The 26,024-nt window shown below is 38.1% G+C and overlaps 1 protein-coding gene across 8 annotated transcripts in view; it reads right to left on the bottom strand.

Annotated features, from left to right (window-relative positions):
* NETO1 (neuropilin and tolloid like 1) overlaps positions 1-26,024 on the bottom strand; it is a 105,475-nt gene that overhangs the window by 11,705 nt on the left and 67,746 nt on the right. For 5 of the 8 annotated variants that reach the window (XM_067014579.1, XM_067014581.1, XM_067014580.1 and 2 more), the window contains exons 8-10: positions 4,287-4,400; positions 1,650-2,208; positions 608-682 (exon numbers count right to left, since the gene is read on the bottom strand). In XM_067014579.1, the coding sequence (XP_066870680.1) occupies positions 622-682; positions 1,650-2,208; positions 4,287-4,400 (734 nt within the window). In that variant the 3' untranslated portion in view covers positions 608-621. Of the gene's footprint in view, positions 1-607; positions 683-1,649; positions 2,209-4,286; positions 4,401-4,923; positions 5,854-26,024 lie in introns of those variants that run through there. The other 3 variants (XR_010836738.1, XR_010836739.1, XM_067014582.1) reach the window with 3 other exon arrangements.

The following is a 26,024-nucleotide window of genomic DNA, read 5'->3' as shown; positions in this document are numbered from 1 at the left end:
TATTTATGGAACATTTTACATTACCAAGCATTCAAATTTTATATTATAAAATTTGACATAACATGCTGCATTTAATTTTGATGAAATAAGCTACATATTCATGCAAAAATAAGAGGACACAAAGTGTATAAGTACCACAGAATACTTAGTGTATGAGTTTTGAGTAGAATGTTGCCAAATTCAATCAATACCATCATTACCAGTTTTATATATTGACTTCAGTTATATTGAGACAGTATTCAATATTGTAAATTATGAAAACCTTGGGTTTCTTCTGGTATTTCTTTTAAGACTTCACCAATTTTTGTATCTTTCCCTTAAAATAGATAAAATTTAACTTATTAACTTAACAGCCTTTTCAATAACATTGTAGTACAATGCTTGATGGTAAGAATATTAACATTTATTTTAAAGATACGTATACTAAGAATCATCCTTCCATCAGCATTGAATCCCGTATATTTCTAATTGTGAAATGCTATGAAACACATATCTCAAGAAAGAATGAATAAATAGCACATTCCCTAAAAAACTACAAGACAAGTTCAACAGAACAAAACAAAACAGTACAACAAAGTCGGAGAAGGAACCAAGGGCATTTGCTTACCTTGAATTTTCTTTTTAGACCCTAGTTGTGTTGTATTCAGATTCATGTTTGCTTAGAGACCCAATGAGGCAGAACCTGGAATGTTATGGCTATTTCATTCAACAAAGTAATATTTTCACAAAAAATAAATACGCACACAAATATTTACTTAAAAGCATTCCTAAAAATTCATAAAACTGTGGAAATAAAATTGTTTCCATCAGCATGCAAAAATATTAAATCGACTAAAAGTGGTTTAGGTTTTGAGAATATATGTTGAATTGAGGAATTACGTACATTTACAAAATAAACTAAATGCTAGTAAACATGCAAAACAAAACATAGGAAGATTGGATTGGGGAATTTTAAATAATACTTTTCTCAATTTAAATCTTCTTTCCTCAAGACTTTTACTAATTTTAGGCCTAATAATACAATATAGATAATATTGTCTCCATATTAAAAGAAAAATGTTTCTACTAATCCTCACTACATTTGAATAGCAATGTTTACTGTTTTAGCGTACTATGCTATCATATGCAGTTTGTAATGTAAGTATTATGTGATATGTGGAAAAAAGTGTTTGAACTTTCATACCAAAAATATAATACATTATATTGCAAAATATGTTATTTTTACATTAAAATTATTCAACAAGATGGGTTAACCATCTTGGTAAGGCAATTATTTCCAAATATCATCTCGTATCTTAAAATCTATAAATATTGATTGGAGCAACATTTATGACCACATGGAAGCTAATTAGCAATATAAATTAGAGCCATAATTTTTATAGAAATAAATATTATATCTGTATAGAAATAAATGAAATCTCTTTGGTCTGTGTGTGCTCACACACATACACATATGTACACAAACGGGATTTAGGAAAAGTATGGAGAGCACGGGAAAAGGAAAAGAAGAGGCAAAAGTTGAAATGCTACGCTTTAAGTCATTAATAAAAAAGAGAAACTGAAAAATGAAGACAAAATAGAACACAACATTCTGGAAGCATGTCAGTCTTCAGGTTATAGTTGGCATCAAAAAATCTATAGATACTGACCGCTGGACGGCTTTCTCGTGTCGGGACAGCCTGTGACTCGTGGTCGGCACCTCGTCGATCTCGTCGATGTCACAGGCATCTGCAGCATCTTGGGAGTAGTTGTGTTTCATGACAAGGATACTTCTTCTGTTCACGGGTGGGATGAGGGGTTTGACGGGCTGTGGGGACATCTCTGTCAGGACAGAAGCATCTCTTGTGCTGAGGTTGCTGCGGCTGCCTTTCGTACTGGACAGTTGTGATCCACAGTGATGGTCATGAATGCATTTGGAAGAGGACCTCCTCAGTTTATGGTAGTTTTCAAAGTCATCGGCCACATCTGCAAAGTCAGCTGCAGCTCCTGGCCCTCTGAGGGTGCATACCTCATAATGAGGAGGTTCCAACACCTCCTGGAAAACTGTCTGGTCAAAGTCCGATTTCCTTTGGACATATTTTTTACGAGGCTGTTTGATCTGCACAATGACAGAAACGATAATAAGGATGGTCACAATGCAGGAAGTGACGCCAATGACAGTCCCGCTGGTGTTGGTCAGCTGGTCCAGCAGACTGGCTTTCCTCTTTTCTACACGTTGACGAGGGTGAAACAACAAACAAAACAAGAAACAACCCACCACGCGTTAATATGGTAGTCAAACGCACGTCGAGAACTTCAAATGAAACAGGCTGAGCATAAAACTTTCAAGCTCTTAAAAGTAACCGAGTCTTTAAGAAGAAACACAAGGTTTCACTTTTCACAAGACCCCTTATCTTCTGGCCTTAGAAACGGCTCTCCCGTTGCACAGCATCCCTACTTTAAATGTATATATATGTTGTGAAGAAGGTCTTATAAAACCTTTAGGATGTCGTTTGTGAATCAATTGGTGATGGTAAAAACGGTAAATTCTGTTTTTCTCTTGGTATAAGAATTCTACCCCACAAACTCCACTAATGGGAACACGAAGATACCTACATTGTTTTGAATGTATTCCTGACGTGGATAACGGAAGTCTAAGTAACAGTATTCTGATACCAGAAGGTGATTACACTTTAAGACAGACACTTCTGGGATGTTGGCATGAGGGCTTCTGTGGGTCTTTTCCCATCATGGTAAAAGTTAAAAAACAACATTTAAAGTTTCTGGAAATTGTCTTAAGGGAGGTACATTTATTCAGGAAAATCTGCTGAATTTCTTTATGAACAGGGATGGTCCGTGGCCTTTGAGTTCCTCCACCCGATAGAAGGTATCCCAATAGAAGCTTCTGTCCCAGTAGAAGCTCTACTCAGGGTGGTTTCAGGCAACACAAGCGTCCTCTCCCTACAGGCCCCCCGTCTGGAGCTACAGTACCTCCCCTGGGAGGGCAAAGCCACCTGCATTTCCCATCCCCAGATCCATACTGCAGATGCTCGATGCCAGGCAGGAGTGGCTGGAATGCGGGGTCTCCCCTCCTCCTCCCAGGCCCCCCTGGTAGGAAAGAAGGTCTACACCAGGCCCGGCGGGTTGAGAATACAGGGGCCCGGCCACACTGGCTGCAGCTCCCTCACAGTGTGGAGCTCCCTGGAGAGACAAGCTGAGAAGACCACATCGCCCCTTTCTCCATCCCCACCGAGCGTCTTCTTCATAAAGCAGGGATGTTCCTCCCAGAGAAGTGAGCCACTGTCCCTGCCCCACCCTACCATCCAGGGCAGTGGCGCAGAGGTTTTGTCCATGGAGAAAAGGTGGGCCACCAAGAACCATGGGAACACACCCATTTTAGGCAGGTAAAACGAATCCCTAACAGTGCTGTATAAGGTCCCTCACAAAATGCTTAATTTCCCATCCATTCCAAAGTGCTTCCTTGGACACAGCATGGATCATTGCCCATCTCCTCAAAATAGTCGACACTGGATCGGCTTCTCTTATTGACTCTACGGACCACGGGTACTGTGGCAACATCTCTCTGCTTCTATCCACAGAGGGCATTTTAATAGAAGATATTGGACGTTAAGCATGGAGCGTTATTTGCCCGTTTCTTTTCCTTTGCAAACTGGTTAATATTGGATCTGAACAAAAGAGGATATGTGGCACTTTGAACTTAACCAGAACTTGCAACATTCATAACCAAGCCAAGGGATGCTCTCTAGGTAAACAAACCTTTGCGTACAGGCGAGAGAAGGAAGCCAGAACATTGGAAGCGATTCTCATTGGAAAGGAAGAAGAGCATTTTGGTGGGAAAATTGAAGTCGAGGTAAGTGGCTTTAGGTACCTGAAAGCCCTAATGTTCCTTTGATACACCTTTATCTCTAGAGTATGTGCACAATGTCTGGTAAAGACGGACTGGATAAGTGAGAGGTGCAGCCACAGATGAAGGAGCTTCTGATAGGAAACCCTGCTTTGCATGAAAAGCTCCAATGCCCTGCTGCAGGCTCCAAAAAGGAGATTTGCCAATGAACATCAAGTGCTAAGGATGGTCCACTGTGCATTCCGGAATGTGAAAATTTCTGGTTACAGCAAGAGTAAAAGCAAAGGAAAAAGCTAACAAATCAATTATAAAACCTACAGGAAGTTCATAAAGCCAATATACAATATATTTTTAAGGCTGTCTGATACATATAAACATTGGATAAACTTCTTCCCACGCTACAGGTAGAGAGATTTTGCAGATTCCAGGGACGAATGATTACCTTTACAATGATTTTCGTCCCAAGGGTACACACAGTTCTGGAGTCCATTGCAAACCAATGTATTGTTAATACACATGTTACTGTGGCAGAAGAATGTATTGCCTTCACAGGGAGCTAAAAAGGAGAAGAAAAAGGCAAGAGAAAAGTTTTAACTGATGCTCAGTTGTAAATCACTCACGTTGCAAATCTAAAAGCAAAAAGATTAGTGTGATAATATGCCGTCAAATTGAGATAAATGATAGGACTGACATTCCATTCTCAGAAGTGTTGCTGTAGCGGTAATTATTCCTCGTGTTACTAACAGAGCTAGAGTTCTTCTAGATGTGCTCAGCTTATAAAACTGGCACGGGCAGTTTTCCATCATAAAAATGAAGTACATTATCCATATGGGTTCTTCTTCTTCTTTTTTATTTAACTTGGTGCATTCATTTAGCAAAACTTAAGTGCCGTCCACATGCATAACATTATGCTTTACACTGAAATTCTGTATGTATAAATTTAGTTGTCCTGTGCAAAAAAGATTTAGTTTAATGGAAATATTGAAATATTTTGGAAAGTATATGCTTACAAAATACTAATGAAGGAACTATAATATTATTTAAGCATATGAAAGAAGCAAAGAATATCATGGAGATTCAGAACAAGGGAAAATTTATTCTGAACAACATAAGATAATATACATTATTCTCATCAACGTTTAAAATGTATACGGTGATGAAATTAGCCTACTTTGCATATATATCACACGTTCTACTAACTTTAGGTACAATGGTCCATGCTCTCCAGATTACAATGCACATTTAGGGCATTGGAAGGTAAAATAAGAATTCCAAGAAGTATACAATTTGGCTATAGAAATTAGAGAGTTAGTGACAAGTCTAATATAGCAAAGTCTAACGTTAGCTATGACTTCAATATTACAAAAAAATACACCTTTCATTGTCAGAGTAATTGGTTGTTTATAATAATGCATCTCTAGAGTAATGCTACACTATGAATTATAGCTTATAGACAGTCCTTTAAAGTAGTTTTTGTTTTTATCTTTGTAATCATCCCACACATCTCATAAAATGTAATTTTAGCATTGATTTTTTTCAGTTATAGTTTTGTGACCCTTTTAAGGGTAGGTATTCTAGAAAAATATATTAGACACAAAACGTATAATTTACAGAGGTTCATCAATCAGTAAAGTTTTATCAATGATCAATATTATCTAAACAGTGCAGTCATGTTATAATTAATTTTCACCTTCAAAACCGCATATCGCAGGTTTGTTTTTTTTAAGAAAGTTGTCTTCCTTAAATATATTTTCCATATTAATGAAAATTGTTAAGAAAATACTTTGCGTAAGGTAATTTAATATATTTTAACATTCCTAGAGGAATCATTAAAAAAAGATGATCAAGTCTTGAAAATAAAAAGTGTGGCAAAGACAAAGGTAACTTGAGCCAAGCAGTCCCCTGACTCTCCAAGCCCTCCACCCCCCCCCGGCCGACCCCCCCACCCCCCAGTTCCAATTCCCAGGAGAGTTTCTTCTTCCTTCTGCTTGGTTTGCCTTTAAGTCCCCCTGGTTAAAGAAAAATAAAAGACATAATAGTGGTTTTGAAAAACAAAGTATTAAAGAGTAGAAAAGATGCAGATGCAGTAGTCATTTCGAAAAGTATCATGCTGAACATTTTATTGCGCTCCTGCTTTCAACATGGTGTAAAGCTTTTACAGTGTAAAATGTAATGATCCAATCTATTACTGCAAAAATCTGCTTTTCGGTAAGGAACTAAATTTGAATTTCTGTAGTCAACCATTTTGCAGAACTGATATGGTCTGTTTAGCAGGTAATGAATGTTGTCAAAATGTGTACACAGAACAAAAAAGTAGTTTTCTGCAAATAGATTAGAGCAGCTGCAAATTGCTTTCGTAGAAAATGTAAAAAAACACTTACTACCTGATAAATTGCAGTGGTTTTGAAAGTACAGTTAATCCATCAAGTAAAGAATACCTCGAAAAGAGCATAAATATTTATTGACATTCCAGAATGAGCTGAAAAATTTATTACAATTACTATTAAATAGGATGGGTTTGTTTTTAAATTTTTAAATATATAGATTAAAATGGCATTGCATTCTGCAACAGTGAAGTATGTCAGTACTAACAGTACTAACAGTATGTTAGTAAATGCACTAGAGATTTGGCTTCCAAGTTTTCCAAATGTAATTTTGTTTCTGTTTGTGCTGCTGTTGCGGAAGTCTTACAAAACACCAATCAATGTGCCAGTATCAGTTATCATTAAATATTGGTGGTTTGACTGGGAATATGGAACAGATCATCCAGTACTGTCAATGAATCACATCCTGGACACACTACTTTACATCAAATAATTATGCAAATGTGCCAGTTAACTGAAATCATCCTCCCTTAAAAAAAAAATCACTATTATTCCAAGTACTACTCCATCTTTTCTTCCTTACTTTTGCTACATTTATAGAACTGCTGTGCAAACAATAAACAAACAAAAACAAACAAGGAAATCTTGCAGTGGCTAAGAAACTAATGTATCACAACATACCCCCTGAACAAAAATTAATTTTGTCTCATAGACACCAAAAATAAAATAGATTGGATTCTGAATTTTCTTTATATTGCATATCTGAGTATTTCTCTCATACAAATGCAGACACACAATAGTTGAATAGAGGTTCTTATTTCTACCTCCTGCTAAAAACAAAATGGCACCTTCCTGCCTCGCCAATCAAGCCATGTCCTCACTGATCCTTCAAGGATGTCTGAGTGCATACACTCCGCACATAAGCATTTTCCAGTGCTCCCCACACACTCCTGAGACCTTTGGTTCATTGGCCATACGGTTCCCTCCCTCTCTCTGTCCTGGAATACCCATTCTCCACTCTGCTATGCAAATCATACCAGAACTGTATTATCTTTACAGTTTTAAAGTATCATTCCAACCTATCAGAAAATTATCTTTTCCTTAAATCCCATTCTACTTACAATTTTTAAGAGTTTAACACTTAGTATATGCTTATCATCCTTCCCTATGAGTTCTTTGAGGCTAGGGACATGCTTTTAAAAAAAATTATTTGTAATCTCTTATGTGGCTTAATATCTCTAGGCTTAGAGTAAAGAGTCAACAGATATTTTTAATTGATTAATATCACTGAGCAAAAGTTTAGCTCTGGCCAAGCTGCCGACCTGAGTATCCCAGAGAACAGAAGACTCTCACAGGTGTGTTTACTGTGGAGAATTAGCCCTCAAATACAATACAAATTGTGATATTTTCAGAAACTAAATCCCATTCATTTATTTGGCTCTCTTACTATTGCTGGAAAAGCACATATTCTACCAATTTTTAGAGAACTTATTCTACTTAGAAATTCAATATAATTGTCAAAAGCTATTGGCTCTTAAAAACCAGTCCCCTTATTCCCTAAAATTATCTGGAAGAAACTCAAAATTAAGGTTTACCAATAATAAAGGGCAGCCAATAACGTAACCCTCAAAATTCAGAGTAACTCACACAAGCAGTTTCCGTGATCAGATGAATCTACTTATCTCTGGGACTAGGTCTTCTGTGGCTTTCAGAACGGCAAACATATCCTCATACTGATGTTCAAAACTAAGTACACGGAAGAAAGTATTCGCACTGCTTTTTGACTCTGAATTATTTACAAGCGTATTTAGACATAATGAGTGCAGCTATTGCAAACTCACTTCTCTGGAAGGGTTTATTGAACACCACCATTTTATCCTCCGGATCGAACGCTAAGTGTTTCTTTTTGAGAAAAGCCAGAAGCGGAATGTAGTGAAATATACTAGTCAGCCACAAGAATGTCATATGTGTAAGCACAGCACTGTTATTGATTTAAATCATTGGGGTAACATAGAAAATGGATACTTTAACACTGCGAAGTGAGTCTTTCTCCACTTTCCCCTCTTCTCTCATACACTGACACATACGCAATTGTGCAAAGCATCCTTTTTGGACCAGGTTAACTGGCCATGAACTTGAAGCTTAGAGAATGCTTCTCCAGGCACTTCATCCTGGGCTAGAGTCCTGACAACACTACAGAGGGTGGGGCCGCGTCTCAGGCTGTAGGGAGTGATAATTCCTAAGGAGAGATCACGTCTTCCATGAACGCTTACTCAGTTACCACATCTATTAAACAGGGAGACAGATAACGCTTCCCTACGTGATTGAACTAAGCAAAGAATGCAGGGCAGTGCCGGCCATACGGGACGCAAGCACTGTAGTTGACATTGTAAGCTGTTCTAAAAGGCAAGGATTGTACGGAGGCTATGAATTCAAAATGTCTGAGATGGAATCCTGGGTTCACCACTTCTAAGTTGTGTCACCTTGAGCAAATATTCCTGAAATTTTTCCACTTTTCAGTTTACATCTATATAATGGGATAAGTGTAAGGAGATACGTGATATAAAAGTTAAGTGATTTATATTCAATTTCCTTATTTGTAAAGTGACGATAGTTATTCACAGACCTCTTGTTAAGACTAAATGAGAATGCAAATTTGAAAGAACAGAGCACAGCCCTTCATGCAGAAGAGCACGCAATAAATGCTGTTTAAAAAGATGAGTTATACATAGAACTGTTTGTTTTCTCATGTGACGAAACAGCAGAGAGTTATTCTTTAGATAGTAAAATATTGTAATAAAATTAATATAATTAAATGGACTATGCTACATAGATCAATAAGAGATTATATTGGGAGTAATATTTAAAATATTTAACAACCCTTACTTCATGGGAACTAACCAACCAGAGTTAAAGGGGTGCTGCTGGACATACCACACCAGTGCATTCCGCCCTGCCTGTGGGTACCAGTTCTTCAACACCCCAGTTTACAGTCACTTGTAAGAAACTGCAAAATAAACTAATGCATAATGAAACATCTTTTTCTCAAAAGCGACAGGGGAATGCTTATTTTAATAATTTTCCTACCATATCTTCTTCCAAGTCCTTATTCTAGCACACTATGTATTTCGCAAAAATTCAATCCCAAGGACCAAGCGGACAACTCCCTTCTGTGATTCAAAAAGTGGTTTTAGGGCTTCCCTGGTGGCGCAGTGGTTGAGAGTCCGCCTGCCGATGCGGGGGACGCGGGTTCGTGCCCCGGTCCGGGAGGATCCCATGTGCCGCGGAGCGGCTGGGCCCGTGAGCCATGGCCGCCGAGCCTGCGCGTCCGGAGCCTGTGCTCCGCAACGGGAGAGGCCACAACGGTGAGAGGCCCGCGTACCGCAAAAAAAAAAAAAAAAAAAAAAAAAAAAAAAGTGGTTTTAAATTAATTCTGACATTACATGAAGTAGCACAATGACAGGTAATACAAACAATTAACTTTACAATTTGCAGAAGGTTCTTATCCTCTTGTTCTCCTAAAAGTCACTATATGAGCTTAGTAATATACTTGAATGTGAAAACAAAGTCAACAATACACCAGAGCCCTTCAGCTTCAAGGTCTTTGATTCTGTGTTACTGTACTATTTACATGTAAAAAGAAAAAAAAAGAGTCTATAAACAGTCTCCATTTTTTATATCCAAGTACACAATAAACACACCTTTCTTAGACATGCCCAGGACTTTCCTAAAACTATGACTTCCTGACTGACATATTTTAACATCTTGGGAGTATATTTCTTTGCCACACTCATACCCAGTGTAAAATATCATTAAAGTTCAATTCTAAAAAAGAAGCAAAACAGAATCTACGCATGTGAAATATCAATACAATAGCAAATGGAGATTTTAAATGTTTGTACTACTTTATAGGAGGAAGGTTTCGCTATGTAAGGTATTTGTGATATTCCATCATTCACAGAATAACAAGACCATCAAGATAACATGCATTTTCTAACACCAAATTGTAAAAGAGAGATATTCAGGTCCCATCCTGGGAAACCAAGGCAAGCAGTGTGTAAAAGAGAATAGATCTTGGTCTTTTGGTTCCAATATAAATCCAGGAGTGTTCTGAAGTTTTTAGTAATCCTATGAAACTGAGGCTTGGATAAAAGTGACATTTGTCCTACAATTGTATTAACAGAATTTTCAGTACAGAGAAACACAATACACAGATGCAGGTTTTGAAATTATTTAGAGGTCCTTTAAGCCCAATTTTAAAATTTCAATTCAAAATACCTTAAGTGAACAGTTATCTAAATATTCCAAAACAACATTTTGTTCTGGCAAGGAAGATGTGTACTGCAGAGTCGGAAGACAGGGAAATACAGTGTGTTCCTGTGTGTCTCCCTTCTAGTGATTCTCAGCACCTTGTTCAGAGAAGTCATATAACAAAAAGCGTATGTTTAACCTTGTTTAATCCAAATATCTCCAATTTTATTTGTATACCACTTAACAGACAACACAAAAACAAAATCAAAAACAGAAGCTTGGCAAGTGTTGCCCCAGTGTTCAAAAATCATTATAGTGGTAGGATTCTTGATTCTTAAGGAGTCATAGAATAGTATGGAAATTATTGAGTTGGGTGAAAAATAAGGATACAAGTTGTTTCAAATTATAAAGCCTCACACGCAAACAAACATATGAAACATTTTACAGGAAATATTCAGCTGAAATGTTAGCAATGACTATTTCTAGGATATTTACAAGTTATATTTAATTTTCATTGGGAAATTTTTTCATATATGCATATACATATGTGTGTATATACACAAACATATACACATACAGTTACTTCTTATGATTGGGAAAAATCTGATAACTTTTCATGAAAAAATGCCAAATATTAATCCAAACAAGTCTATTTTATCTTTCAAATTTTAACCAGTAAAAGAAGAGTTTCACATAATATTTATACTTTATTATTTTTTAAAGATACTTAATGAACTCAATATTTCACTGAATTCATTGTTTTCTTTTGGACGTTTTTTCTACTTTTAAATCCTCATATGTTCTCATTCGTCCCACTAGGTGGGGGGCATTTACCATTCTTCAGTGAAATAGCGTTTCAGTCCTTCAAGATGCTTAAATCATGCCGGCATCTGAGACAAACCACCTCTATACCTACATATTGCTGATTCTTAAGGAGTAAAAACGTTATCAGGAGACAAACAAACATATTTGGGGCATATTTTAATTAGGTTGAGGAGGACAAGAGGAAAAAGGGCAGCCACACACTCAAAATAAAGGAAATTCTATTTTAAAATATACTAAAGAATCACCAAACATATATTTTATAATGTTAAAGGTCTAATCATGGATGTACCATCATTTTTTGGTATCATGTCACATGCTTATAAATACTGTTCCAATTCTGTAATTAAAAGCCACGTAATTCATAATGACTATTTAATGCTACCAGCACTTAATGCTCATTCTATTAGAGTCATTTCTTTCCTCACCCGTTACCTTTCTTTTCAAGTCCAGAAATACCACTCAGGGAAAGTCAAAACAAAATGGAAATAAAAACTGTCAGATTTCTCTCTGGAACCTTGATAGTTCAAATACCTCTGCTTTCTTGTTAATGAAACTATCATTTGGTAGATCTGTTCAAAGTCAAATTACATCATATTTCATCAAGAAAATTTGGAAATAGAAGTGATGCTCCATCCTATTTTTCTTTAAAAATCATTGTACCATTTAAAAACCGCTTGGGGCTTCAGATCAGATGCTCCGGCCCCCCTACCCCCACCCCCGACCCCGTCTCCCTGCCCCCAACCCATATCTTGTTTCATCCTACAGGTATTCTCCTTGCTTCTTGCTCCTCTCAAATTCTGATCTTTTAACCTCTTTAATTTGAGGTTTGTCAAAAGCTCAGGCCTCTATGTGCTGGCCTGTGTGAGAATAGACCACACACACACACACACACACACACACACACACACACACACACACACATACGTTTTCGAGCTTTCTACTTCTGCTCTTTTTAATTCTTATTTTCCCAATCATAACTCGGAGCGGAAATGGTCACAAAAATGCATGGAGAAGCGTCAGAAAGAGGAAAGAGCGTGGAGTACGTTTACATGTCCTTGCTTCATTTCCTGAATTCAGCTTGTATCACCCTTGAAGATATTGATTTATTAAAATTTTCTGACAGTCAAGAGGCTCTACAGTCTATCACTTTCTTTGCCTGAGAGATGGGAACAAAGCTGAAAATTATTATAACTATGTAAATGTGATAGGTACCTACACTATATATTTAGGTAATCAATTGTTACTAAATAGCAAAATCTGACACACTGAAAAACTCAGTTACTTTTATTCAATAATCATTTTGATCTTTCAGGTGCAAAGGTGATTTCCCCTGCCCTCTGAGGCCCTCTGGCTGATACCCAGCAGGGCCCCGTGGGGCTCCTGGGCACAAAAGCCTTTCTGTGTCCCCCCATTTCTAGATTACAGGAAATAGGCTTCATTCAGCCTCCATGACCCACCCCGAGTTCCAAGGAGCAGGTTTAAATATATGTTAATTAGGGAAGGGAGGACCAGTCAAAAGAAACAATAGAGCAGCCTAGGGGCAGGGTCTGGGTCCCCCCTCAAGGGATATACTAAATATTTCTGAGCTGTTTTTACAGATACTGAAACCGCCAGCAGGTGGGAGAAATTAACGTGGGTATGCTGCCCACAAGCACGTAGACCCCCGACTGGATGGAAGCAGAAGGTTGATAATGCTGACTCGCCCTTACCTCACCACCAACCAATCGCAAGAAAGTCCACGAGCTGACCACGCCCCTCTCTGAACCATGACTATAAAACTTCTCACTACCACCTCCAGGTCTAGACACATTTTGATGGCATGCGTCCACTGTGGCCCCCTTTGCCTGGCAAAGCAATAAAGTGATTCTTTTCTACTTCACCCAAAACTCTGTCTCTGAGATTTAATCTGGTGTCAGAGTACAGAGGCTGGATTTGGCTTCATTCTCATGGGCTCACGCTTCCGTCTCTGACTCCTATCTGAGACCCAGATTTGTTCGGTGCCTCCAAATCCCTGAGGAACATCCCCACTTGGCATCCCAATGACCATCTCAGATGGAATATGGCTGGATGGGCTCAGGTAACGGTGATCACCCTACTCCTCTTCCCTGCCTCAATTCTCCTCCCACACGCCCTCCTGACATTCAAAAGGGACATCGCCTCGCTCCAGGCACAAGGCTCGGGGTCACCGCTGAGTCCTCCCTGCCCCGGCACCCACAGCAAACTGTCCTGTGGGTCTGTCAGCTCTCTCTCAACTCCAGGCTCTCGGTAACGTCTCCACTGGTACTTCTGAGCTGTCTTCCCCCGAATGGTCCCTTACACGGATCCACGGGCACAGTGGCCGGAGAAGCCTCGCATACTTAAGTGTAAATCGGATGGAGTTTCGTCCCCTTTTAAAACACTCCAAACCCTTCCCAATAAAGTGAAATCAAATCTCAAACGCCTTAGTGCGCCTTCGCTTCCCCCAAACCTTCGCCCAGCTTACTTCTGAGTCCAACGATCGCCCAGCACAACCCAGGATCGCCCACATCCTTCTCCAGCACGTTGCCCCGTGCTGTGTTTTTCCACAACACTCATTAGGATGTGAGTTCATCTTTTTAAATTAACTCACTTGTACATCATTAGCTTCCTTTAATAAGAATGAGAGGCAAAGGCGTTGTTCTGGTCACTAATTTATCACTGCGCTCAGAACAGCAGGTGCCGTATTGTAGGCCCTTAATAAATACTTGTCCACGAGACACTGGAACAAAACTTCTTTAAGCAGTAAAATGGATATGCCATATTCTCATTAAATTCTAACAATGCTTCTAATTTCTAAGGAATAGCTAAACTTTTCTTCACGAACTTGATGGAAGAAAATATCTAAAACATCAGAGATCCCAATTATGAGTAAGCATCTGCGCCAGCTTTCAAAGGCTTCAAAAACTGGATTAAAAAAATGTAGAGCTTGCTGCTAAATACCAATTTTTTTTTTTTTTTTTGCGATACGCGGGCCTCTCACTGCTGTGGCCTCTCCCGTTGCGGAGCACGGGTTCCGGACGCGCAGGCTCAGCGGCCGTGGCTCACGGGCCCAGCCGCTCGGCGGCACGTGGGATCTTCCCGGACCGGGGCACGAACCCGTGTCCCCTGCATCGGCAGGCGGACTCTCAACCGCTGCGCCACCAGGAAAACCCCTGAATACCATTTTTAATGGTGAGATTCTAATTACAGAAAAAGAAAATGTAAAAAAAATTAAATATATTTGGCCATTAGAATTGCCTCCCAAAACAAATGTTTTGTTTTGTTTTTTCCAAAATGAATGGAATAATTTCCCTGCCACCATACTTTAAACATGAAATGGCCCTTGGGCTATGCAATTAGAGGAAATGTCATTTTACTTGAAAAATGCTGACCAGATTTGAGGCCAGAAATAGGTTTGTGCATCTTCTCGTCACCTCTTTCATCAGCTTCATATATTTTTTTTTGAAAAATCAATATCTGCTTCCAAAACTCTATGTTCCAATGTGACTTAGTTATCAGTCAAAATATCCAGTGTTATTATTAAGCTATAGCTTAATCTTTTTTCTAATACAAGGAATTCTATTTACAATCTAATCCCACTCACATTTATTAGATCCCCCCAATCTCTCTGCTAAAATTGCATATTCCTACTGTTCCAAAAGACACGCTATTCTGAAAAGAGAAGCACCTTCAGGAGAAAATTATATTCCATAGATAGAGACCATTTCATTACTCACAGAGGGCAAGGACCATGTCACGATCTATCCATTCCATTTGATGCCAGGAAATTATTATACATTTTTATACTATGATTACGTCTGCATTGGGTCAGCTACCCCATGATATATTCATTGTGTGCAATTAGACGTGACCCTAGTTACAGTAACTAGGATATTATATTTCTTTGGGGTCTGCACTCTATTATTAGGACTTGGACATGGGGTCCAGGGTTTGTTTCCATAGCTGATGCACACATATATGCAACAGTTGTTAGGGTAGACTCATCGTGTTGTTAAAGGTATTAATGTATATTTGGTTTCATTATGGAACAGGCCAGCTCCCCAAAGGAGGACTTGCAGTAAATGAGGATTAAAGCCAAGCATCAAGGAGCGCCATAGCCTCAGGCTTGTGATTCAAAGACTAGCGATTTGGAATAATAACTTCCTTTCTCCATAGCAAACATACATTGTTTATTTTCATTGATAGACGTAAACTATGTAGCTGTGAAGCCAGAATCAAAGAGATCAATATATATTATCCCCAAGGATCCTACCAAAAATTACAAGGAATTTGCTGCCTTTATTCTTGTCCCAGGATCCATGGCAGACACTTAACTAAAGACAATGTTGATCTAAAAAGTTCAATGAAAAGTCTACAAAATTTTCTAAGTAATTCAACATATAAATATGGTAGCCAAAATTATTTAATTTTTTTAGTCTAAAAATTAGTTGAGGAAATTGATTTTAAATTTTAATTATATCACTAAACTATATATCTATATGTATAACTTTCCTTCAGTGATTTGAGTTAAATGACCAAATAACTTAATATCCAGTAATAAATGTCCATCGAGAATTAACTTCAAATATGAGATATGTCTGACAGTTTTTTTTTTTTTTTTTTTTTTAATGGTACAATAGGACTCAACTAAACATTTAAAAAGAAAGAGAGAAGGGTCAGTCTCTGGCAGATTACACAATTTTAGGGCTTCCCTGGTGGCGCAGTGGTTGAGAGTCCGCCTGCCGATGCAGGGGACGCGGGTTCGTGCCCCGGTCCGGGAGGATCCCACGTGCCGCGCAGCGGCTGGGCCCGTGAGCCGTGGCCGCTGGGCCTGCGCGTCCGGAGCCTGTGCTCCGCAACGGGAGAGGCCACAACTGTGAGAGGCCTGCGTAACACAATTTTATATCATTTTCCTTTGCTCAAAAGCCTCATTATATTTGAAAGTAAGAAACGACTGACTCTAGAAAGTTTCAGTATACTGTTATCCCATTAACAGACAGAATAGTAGAACCATCTATTGACTATTTGCTCCATTCTAGACACATATATTTAAAACTTACAGCTGTCCTGTAAGGATTCCTCATTTTCTGGAGAATTCACGTTTAATGTCAAGGTGTTACAGGTAGGAAAATGGAAAAATTAGTTGACCAGCACCAAATTCATGCTTTTACACACTTTTCTCATCCTATTTCATATTTTTTAAACAACAAAAATTATTTTTTCAAATGACAGATTTGTGATTTTCTTTCTAAAATATTAACATTAATCTTAAAATCTGCAAACACATGTATACTTGCCAAAAAGTACATATTGATATCTTCATGATACATTCCTTTTCTGTAGTGCAAAGATGTTTAATTTTTAAATAATTTCTTTATACAGAAGAATATTTACTCAGTGGTAGGGAATGAAGGGAACATGTGTTTAGATAAACGATTACCATCTGGCATTATGAACCGTTGGTCTTCAAGTCAACTAAGTTATGTTTTCATAATGCCAGACAAGAGTTTGTCAGTTTAATAAAAATAAAAAAAATCGAACCTATTGTGTTTAGTTGAATAATGGCTCCCAAGTCTGTTCACACCCTAATGCCTAGAACTTGTGAGTGTCACTTTTTATGGCAAAGGGATTTTGCAGATGTGATAAAGTTAAGGATTTCAAAATGGGGAGATTAGCCTGGATTATCCAGGAGGGGCCCGTGTAATCAAAGGCCCGTGTAATCAAAGGTGTAATCAAAGGCCCGTGTAATCAAAGGCCCGCGTAATCAAAAGCTTCCCTTGGAAGCTCCAAGGGACAGAACAGGACTTAACAAGGTAGCAAAAAGAGATAAGATGATACCTTGCTGGCTTCGAGTAAGGAATAGAAGGAATTCAGAGACTGGGACAACACAGGTGAGGGAATGTATTCTTCCCTAGAGCTCCCCTAGAAGGTGGCCTTGTCGACACCCTGGTTTCAGCCCAGGGAAACCTATTTCGAATAATACGTTTGTGTGGTTTTAGGCACTAAGTTAGTGGTGATCTGTTACAGCAGCAGCAGGAGAACTTGTAGCCGACTTCTTAGGGTAATCAGAGACCTGCCCCACTAGGTTCCACAGATGTAGCTATGGCTGCACAATATCAAAATGGGGAAGGAAAGGTCAGAAACGGGAAGGGGGAAGAAAGAGATCTCTGAGGTAGAAGAGCAACAGCTTGGAACCAGGACACCCTGACAATCTGTGAGTCACTATTAGCTGGGAACTGTGTTAAGAGCAACATTTTCTAATTATTTACATAGTGCAAAATATCAGAGCAAACATTTATTCATATCACCTGTGAGAGAAAGGGCTGATGCTACTCTACCTCTACTGTTCTAAGGGCCCTGCAGAAATGTGGGCTTGGCCATCAGCATTTGCCGTGCAGTAAATCAGCCCTCAGTTAAGTGTGTCTTTAAGGTAAAATGGTGGAGAAATTCTATCGTAGGCTGTAGTGACTCTTAAGTCTAAAAGAGTATGTTATGAGACAGAAATGTGGTATCCTCAGCTGTTGCATAATTATCACCCCTCCAACAAAACCTCCAATGATCAATTATTGTTTTCTGAAATCATAAATGAATCTTAATTTTCGCAATAAAGAAGATAATGTATAACTTGATATCTTGTAATAACCTACAGTGGAAACTAATCTGATAAAAAATACGTATATATATAAAACTGAATCACTTTGCTGTATACCTGAAACTAACACAGTATTGTAAATCAAATATATTTAAATTTAAAAAAGAAAAAATGTATATATCTTGTTTTCCTAGATTTAATAAATCCCTTCAGAAAGTCGTATCAAATTATATTTATTGCTTTTAAAATGTTTACTAAAACAACAACTTTTTGCTGTAGAAAAATCATAAAATACTGATAATCAATAAGGCTCATCCTAAAAATAATCAGTTACTTGCACTGCCTACTACACATATGCATTACATATATAATAGATACTGTATATTAAATATTTATCACACATGTTTACAAGAATATATTTGTAATGTACATGTGTTTTGCTTGCCACTTGTTTTTAGAATTTTATTTTTTAATATAATACATTGTCAGTATCCATCTAACACATCACCATAGAAGTTACAAGCATATAGGCATGTTTCAAGAACCATTTAACCAAGCCATTTAGGCAATTTTCATTTTTTAAATGATTCTAAACATTCTCATCACTAGTATCTATTCTTAGACTCATTTTTTTAGATCAACAGGTAAGACTCTATTTTTGTTTTTTACCTGTTTTAGAATTTTGATATATAGTGCTAAATTAAGAAAACTTTTATTTTCCTGCCAGCATACATAAATTTTCATTTCACCACACCATCTCCAAAACTGGGTATTTCATCATTGCTAATTTTTTAAAACAATTTGATAGATGAAAATGATGTCTCATTCTTATTGAAATTTATGTCTTTTTGTTTACTAATATGAATAGGTGTTGGTTTCCTATACCAGTAGGCCTTTTATGCTTCTCTATGAATTAATTGTTTACTTTATTTGCCCCATTTTCTATTGTTATATAACATTTTCTTATTGTCTTATATAATCTGTATTCTTTTTTTGTTTATTGTAGCTTATTTATTATTTATTTTTATTGAAGTATAGTTGACTTACAATATTATATTAGTTATAGGTGTACAACATAGTGATTCAGTGGTTTTATAGGTTACATACCCTACAACCTGTACTCTTTACAGGATAATAATATTTGCCCACTGCCTATCCTTTATGTTGCTAATTGTCCTCCAGTTCAGCTTTTCCTTTTTATTTAAATTTAATTTAAATTAAATGTAAAAATTTAAATAATAATACATCTTGAATTTTGTATATTTGTATATAGTGATATGTTCCCTTACCTACAGTGTGTTTTATGTCTACTTTATGGAGATATGCCCAAACCTGACAAAGAGTCAGCAATTTTCCCATCATATTTTGTGTACTGTTGATATTTAAATCTATGCCATCTGGTATTTACACTGTTATAAGACATATATAAGTAAATAATTCCTGTATTAATAAAGTGGTCTTAATCTTTTAAAAATACACCAATTCATAATGATGAGGCATGGAGATCTATACCCATAAAATGTCAATTTACATTTAAATCTATGTTGTAATCGGTCACATCGCTCCCTCTAGCACTTACAATTTTCTTTCCTTGCTGAAGTACATACAGACTATAATGCCTTTTGATCTTAGCATTTAACCCAAACTTGTAAATGTGTTTTGCCTAGATTTTTCTAGAGGGAAAATTAAATATTATTGTTGTGAGTTGATTATTATCCACCTTTTTTTGGTGTATTTGCTCAGAGTGTTACTGACCTCTGTGCACTTTTAAAGTAATAATCAAATTAAAATCTATATACCTTTTTCCCCCTAGGAGCCATGAAATTTAGTTTATTGAGGTGATATGGTAATTTTACTGGTGCATTACAAAATTGGGAATTTGCACTACCTAGGACAGAATGCAAATTGGCTATACAGGAGGCAGATGGCAGGCCAAACCGTGTTCCAGACAAGAAAAGCTAAGATAATAAAACTGAAGAGTAAAATAATAAACAATTACGGTGACAGAAGAGTAAGGATCCTACTAGTATAAAAAAACGCTGGAGAAAAAAAACTATACAGGGGGCTTCCCTGGTGGTGCAGTGGTTGAGAATCTGCCTGCCAATGCAGGGGACACGGGTTTGAGCCCTGGTCCGGGAAGATCCCACATGCCGCGGAGCAACTGGGCCCGTGAGCCACAACTACTGAGCCTGCGCGTCTGGAGCCTGTGCTCCGCAACGGGAGAGGCCTCAACAGTGAGAGGCCCGCACACCACGATGAAGAGTGGCCCCCGCTCGCCGCAACTAGAGAAAGCCCTTGTGCAGAAACGAAGACCCAACACATCCCTAAATAAATAAATAAATAAATAAAATACATTTATAAAAAAACCCCAAAAGCTATACAAGAAGAGAATTTGCCTTCTTAGAATACAGTGTTTTAGTGGGTAATTTACTGAAGTAAATGAGAAAGTGTGTGGCGGGAGGGACAGAGTAGCGGATACAAGGGAACGTTTTCTGAAGTGAGTTACACCCTTGAATTCAATTTGAATGAGTGCGGCTGCACCTCAAGAGGAGCAACCCTCTTATTCATCTTCATGCCATCAGTGCCTGGGCACCTCCTTGTCGTTCCTTGAAGGAAGGACAGAATAAATGGAGGAACACGAAGTATAAAAACGAAAACTTATCAATGACGAGGGAAAACAGTAGTAGTTGCTCAACATCAGCTCAAGCTGATGTTGGAGTGATTATTTTTCTTATACTGCCTATAATTCTATCTTGTCAAAAGTCTTGAACTACCAAATTTAGGAACAGTAATACATTACTAAATAATAATATATTTAATCAATATATTAAGTAACGTATATAGATTGCATTTGGGTTATCCATTCTATTAAAAATCACCCATCATTACAACAAATATGCTTCAGCTTTCTATTGCTGAGTAACAAATTATTACAAACTTTTGGGCTTAAAACAATACCCTCTTAATATCTCCAGCTATGCAGGTCAGAAGTCTGGGTTGGGTGAGGTCTCTCTTTATGATCTCACAAGGCTAAATCAAGGAGGCAGCTGTACTGGGTTCTTCTCATCTGGAGCATGGAGGCCTCTTTCAAGCTCATTCAGGCTACTGGAAGAATTCAGTCTCTTGTGGCTGTAGATCTGAGGTTCCTGCTTTCTTGCTGGCTGCCAACTGGGGGACATTTTTAGCCCCTAAAGGCCCCCATCATTCTCCTGTCACATGGCCCTTTCTGTAACATGGCAGTGTGTTCCTTTAAGGCCAGCAGGAGTACTGGCTGCAGCTTAAAATGTCTCTGACTTCTTCCATCCCTGACCTTTAGAATTTCTTTTAAAAGGGCATAAAGATTATTATAAATATTTGTTGAGTATTGTCCGACCAACCAGGATATCTGGTACACTTCTATGTATCAATAACAAACTATCCGAAAGAGAAATTAAGAAAACAATCCCATTTATAATTACATCAAAATGAATAAAGTACCTAAGAATGAATTTAACCAAGGAGGTGAAAGACCTGTACTTGGAAAACTAGAAGACATTGGTGAAGGAAATTTAAGATGACACAAATGGAAAGCTACACCGTGCTCAAGGATTAAAAGAATTAGTATTGTTAAAATGTCCATCCTACCCAAAGCAATATACAGCTTCAATGCAATTCCTGTCAAAATACCCATGGCATTTTTCACAGAACTAGAACAAATGATTCTAAAATTTGTATGGAACCACAAAAGACCCCAAATAGTTGAAGCACTCTTGAAAAGAAGAATATACCTGGGGGTATCACATTCCCTGACTTCAGACTATACTACAAACTACAGTAACAGAAACACTATGGCACAAAAACAGACACAAAGATCAATGAAACAGAACAGAGAGCCCAGAAATGAACCCATACTTTCATACTTTCCCAAGACTCCCAAGAGTATTGTTTTATTACAGCATCAACTCAAAGTCCAAAATCTCATCTAAATCTCACCAGCTCAAAGTCTGAAATCTCACCATCTAAGGCACCTAAATATTGTGCAGACAAGCCTGCTGGGGGCAGTCCTTGAAGGAGTCTGGACTTCAGTTCCCGAGGTACAGTCCCTCTCCATGTGGACCCATGAAACCAAAGAGCCAAGCCGCCTTCCCCAAACTCCCAACACAATGGTTAGACGGGCATCAGAAAATAGTTACAGAGATTCTGGTTCAAAGGAGAATGAAGAGTAAATAGGAGTCACTGGTCCACAACAGTCTTGAATCCAGCAGGGTAAAGGCTGGATTTTTCTTGACTCTATTTCCAGTTCTAGGACTATGTCTCTGTAGCTGTGGACTTTGCTCTCCAGGCTCTCAGTTCTGCTCCCTGAGTCATCCTTCTTTTTTCATGAAAAGTAACATGGATATGCAGCTGACTGGTAGTATCAGATCGCTTCATGCCACTAGAGCTTTAGGGTTCTGATAACTGTTTTCATTTGGTTCTCTCCTTCCCTTTCAGTCCAAGCTGAGTGTTTCTGCTGAAATAATTTTCTCAAGAGCCTTGTGGGTCTTGCTTGAAATTCACTGGGCTTTGTTCTCTTAGACAAATGCCACACCCCTAAATCTATTTGAGAGAATCCTTTCCCTCCCCTTGGTTTCCACTGTAATGGCTGAGGTCATTACCCTTCCCCTCCTGGAGACCCTCTAGCTTGACTTAGAGGATCTATAAGGTCCAAATTTAACCTCTTCTTTGAAGGGCCTTTTAGTTACTAAACACTGAGATCTTTTGCTGTTTCTGATGGTTGAGCAAAGGTTATACGGTCATATTCAGCCTTTTTCCTCTGCCATATTTTCAGCGTCATTTCTAACTTTTAACATCTCTGCCACCTGGAGAAGCTGGGGCTTTAAAAACCATCCAGTCCTAATTCCTTTTAGTTTAACAATTCTTTAGATTTATTTCTCCCCTTCCTCATGTTACTATAGGCAGCAAGAGAAGCCAGGCCATACCTCCACCACTTTTCTCAGTCATCTACTTAGTTATAGAATCAATGTTTGTCACTTACAAGTCTGCCTTCTGACATCCCTGCAGGACACAATTTCGCCGCACTTTCTGCCACTACAAAACAAGGATTGCCCTTCCTCCGGTTTCTAATAAATACTCCCCACTTCTATCTGAGCCCCACTGGCAGCCCTCCAAGTCCAGGTATATTTTAACCACTTGTCTCAGGCATTTAGGCTTTTTCTATCATTATTCTCAGAATTCAACCAACCTACGATGACTGCTTGATGCCAAACCCGCCTCCACCTATTACGTATTTGTTATAGCAGCATCTCACATACAGTACCAAAATCTGCAATAGTTTTCTGTTGCCGTGTAACCATCACCCCAATTTTAACATCTGAAAATGACACCCAATTTGTGTCACACAATTTCAGAAGCCCAAGTACTGGACCCTCTGCTGGAATCTTAGAAGGTGAAATCAAGGCATCGGTTGGGGCTGTGGTTTTCATCTGGTTCTCAGGGTTGTGTCTTCCTAACTTCTTCGGATTGTTGGTAGGATTCAGTTCCTTGCAGTTATACACCTGGGGTCCCCATTTACTTGCCAGTCAATGGCTAGGGATGTTCTCAGCTCCTAGGGTTCACCCCTGTAACAGGCAGGCAGTTCACGACATACCTGTTTGCTTTCTTGTTCCAGGCCAGCAGTCTTTCTGACTCCTGCTTCACCTTATTTTGGGGAGCTCACCTGATGAGATCAGGTCCACCCAAGATAATCTCCCTTTTGATGAACTCAGAATCAATTGACTAAGACCTTATTTACATCTGCAAAATAACTTTTGCCATGGAATGTAATTTAATTACAAAAAGATATTGTAGGATTCTGTGCCTTCCACAGAATCCTTCAATTCAATTCCTCTTTGAAATTAAATATTACTGTGTGTATATTTCTTTACTGTAAATAAATCTGTAGTTTAGACTCTATGGCCTTTTGCCATAAATTGATATGAAACAAAATACATAATCTCATCTTAGCAAATTATTGTAAACATTATTCCCACATCTTTAAAATGAACAATTTTTTTTTCATCTCTTTTTACTTGCATGTCTGTTTTTAACAGAAATATGCTGCCCATTAATCAAGCATTAAGTGATTGAGATTTTTATCATGGTGTAAGTAAGAGCCGAAGAGCAGCTGAAAGTAGAACTTCCGAAGTCACAATAAGATATTACTATTGTATTCATTCGTTCTAGTTACTGCAAATCCACGGTGTGTTCAGGAAAAGGCTGGATCAGAAAATCTGGCTTGTGACTCAAAGTGAAGAGGTACATTTCCCTAATGTCTCCATTATACATATACAGTACTTAAATATACAGTTCTATCATAATTGATCATGCATTTTCATGTATAAGTATGCTCAACATTGAAATTACACTAACCATAATCAATTTAAAAAATTTTAGATGATTTTTTAGATCAAGACCAACGTCTTTATAAAAAGTGATGCAAATGTGTAAAACTCTATTCTTATAGGCAATCTTAAATGGAGTCACTAAAATAAAATATAGCACACTTTCAATATCAATGTGAGAATTATTCAAACTATTCCATCTTTATCTCAAGTTGGATTCACTCTTCTTTATCCTCAGCTGTGTTTCTAACCTGATCCTCTCTCATAATTTTTGATTTTTGACCCAAGAAAGCAAATTAGTCACAGTGGTTAATACATTTTCCTCTTCATTTCAGAATATATTTGAAGTTTAAATAAGTCATCTTTCGTAGAGAATACCATCCAAAATTAATACCTAAAATTCTGAGGTCTTTTTCGGGTGCCCATGTATGTGTTCAGCTCCACTGTATACATTATTTAAGAGTGGACTGAGGGCTTCCCTGGTGGCGCAGCGGTTGAGAGTCCGCCTGCCGATGCGGGGGACGCGGGTTCGTGCCCCGGTCCGGGAAGATCCCACATGCCGCGGAGCAACTAAGCCCGTGAGCCGTGGCCGCTGGGCCTGTGCGTCCGGAGCCTGTGCTCCGCAACGGGAGAGGCCAGAGCAGTGAGAGACCCGCGTACCGCAAAAAAAAAAAAAAAAAAAAGTGGACTGAGCATTCTGAGTAATCTGGGTATAAAATGCCATTTGAAGTATTAAAAAGACTATAATCTAATGAAGTAAGACAGTGCCTATTTGGTGATAACGCTGATTGTTTGTTCTCTAGCTGATAGGTTTCAAAGTTGTTCTAAACAGTTTTCTAACAGCAGCCAACAGCAGTGTGATACCATTAATCGGGGCAGCAAACCTCAGGCAGAGCTGAGGAAAGGCTGAGGTGCAGAGTTAGCAAGACAGTAGGGGCAGGAGTGTGGTATTTAGAGGACCTATCTAGGGAAGATGTTATTTCTCATGACACAGTTGAAGGTAAATACTTCTCAATTCAGTGATCTTATATTCCTCCCATTATATTAGAGGATATTTTTCATTGTTGCAAATGTTGGCGTTTAATCCAGACTTTAAAAATTCTTCTAAGGTGCCTGTGAAACCTCAAAGTGGGTTGACTCATAGTAAGAATTTCTACGCCTCTCTCTTAGACGCTCATCCTTTCCCTTTACTGTAATTTATTCAGATACAAATGTAAAAATAAAATGAGTTGAAAATATATTCCCACTTGCATCCATTAGTCAGGTCTTACATTCTTGCCTCCGTGCTGTTTTCAAATCATTAAGCATGGTGTTGAGGGTATTCAGGGAAAGTCAGTTAACTTCCCTGGGTCTTTCCCTTTTCTGTTCGAATTCATAAAATGTTTGAGATAGAAATAGATGGCTTCTAAGCTCTTATCTAACTCCTAAAAATATCCTGTGGTCCTAATATAAGACGTTTTGACAGATATTAGAGTAGTGTTGATTATGCCCTAAGCACTTTTCAACACTGCACTGGGGATACCATCTAATAAACATACGAACCAAGAAAAATATCAAGGTGGTTTCTAATGATTTGAGTAAGAAAAAGCTGGTCATTGATTCACATCTCTAATCTTTATTCCATATGTGTGTGTATGTGGAATAAAGATTAGAATCACCCATTTCTGAATAAAAGAATTGATTGAAGTCTACTTCCTGTTGCTTTGAAACCTTTCATCTCTTATCAGGGATACCTTGATTTCAAAGCAAAAATACTTAGTCTACACCCATATACTCCATCACATGCTGACTTTGATCGTAGGCATGTAATAGTAGAATTCTGCACAGTTTTA

The sequence above is a fragment of the Kogia breviceps genome, chromosome 15 (assembly GCF_026419965.1).
Source record: "Kogia breviceps isolate mKogBre1 chromosome 15, mKogBre1 haplotype 1, whole genome shotgun sequence".
Taxonomy (NCBI): Eukaryota; Metazoa; Chordata; class Mammalia; order Artiodactyla; family Physeteridae; genus Kogia; species Kogia breviceps.
The sequence above is the reverse complement of the archived record's forward strand: the minus strand, read 5'-3'. Positions and strand labels throughout refer to the sequence as shown.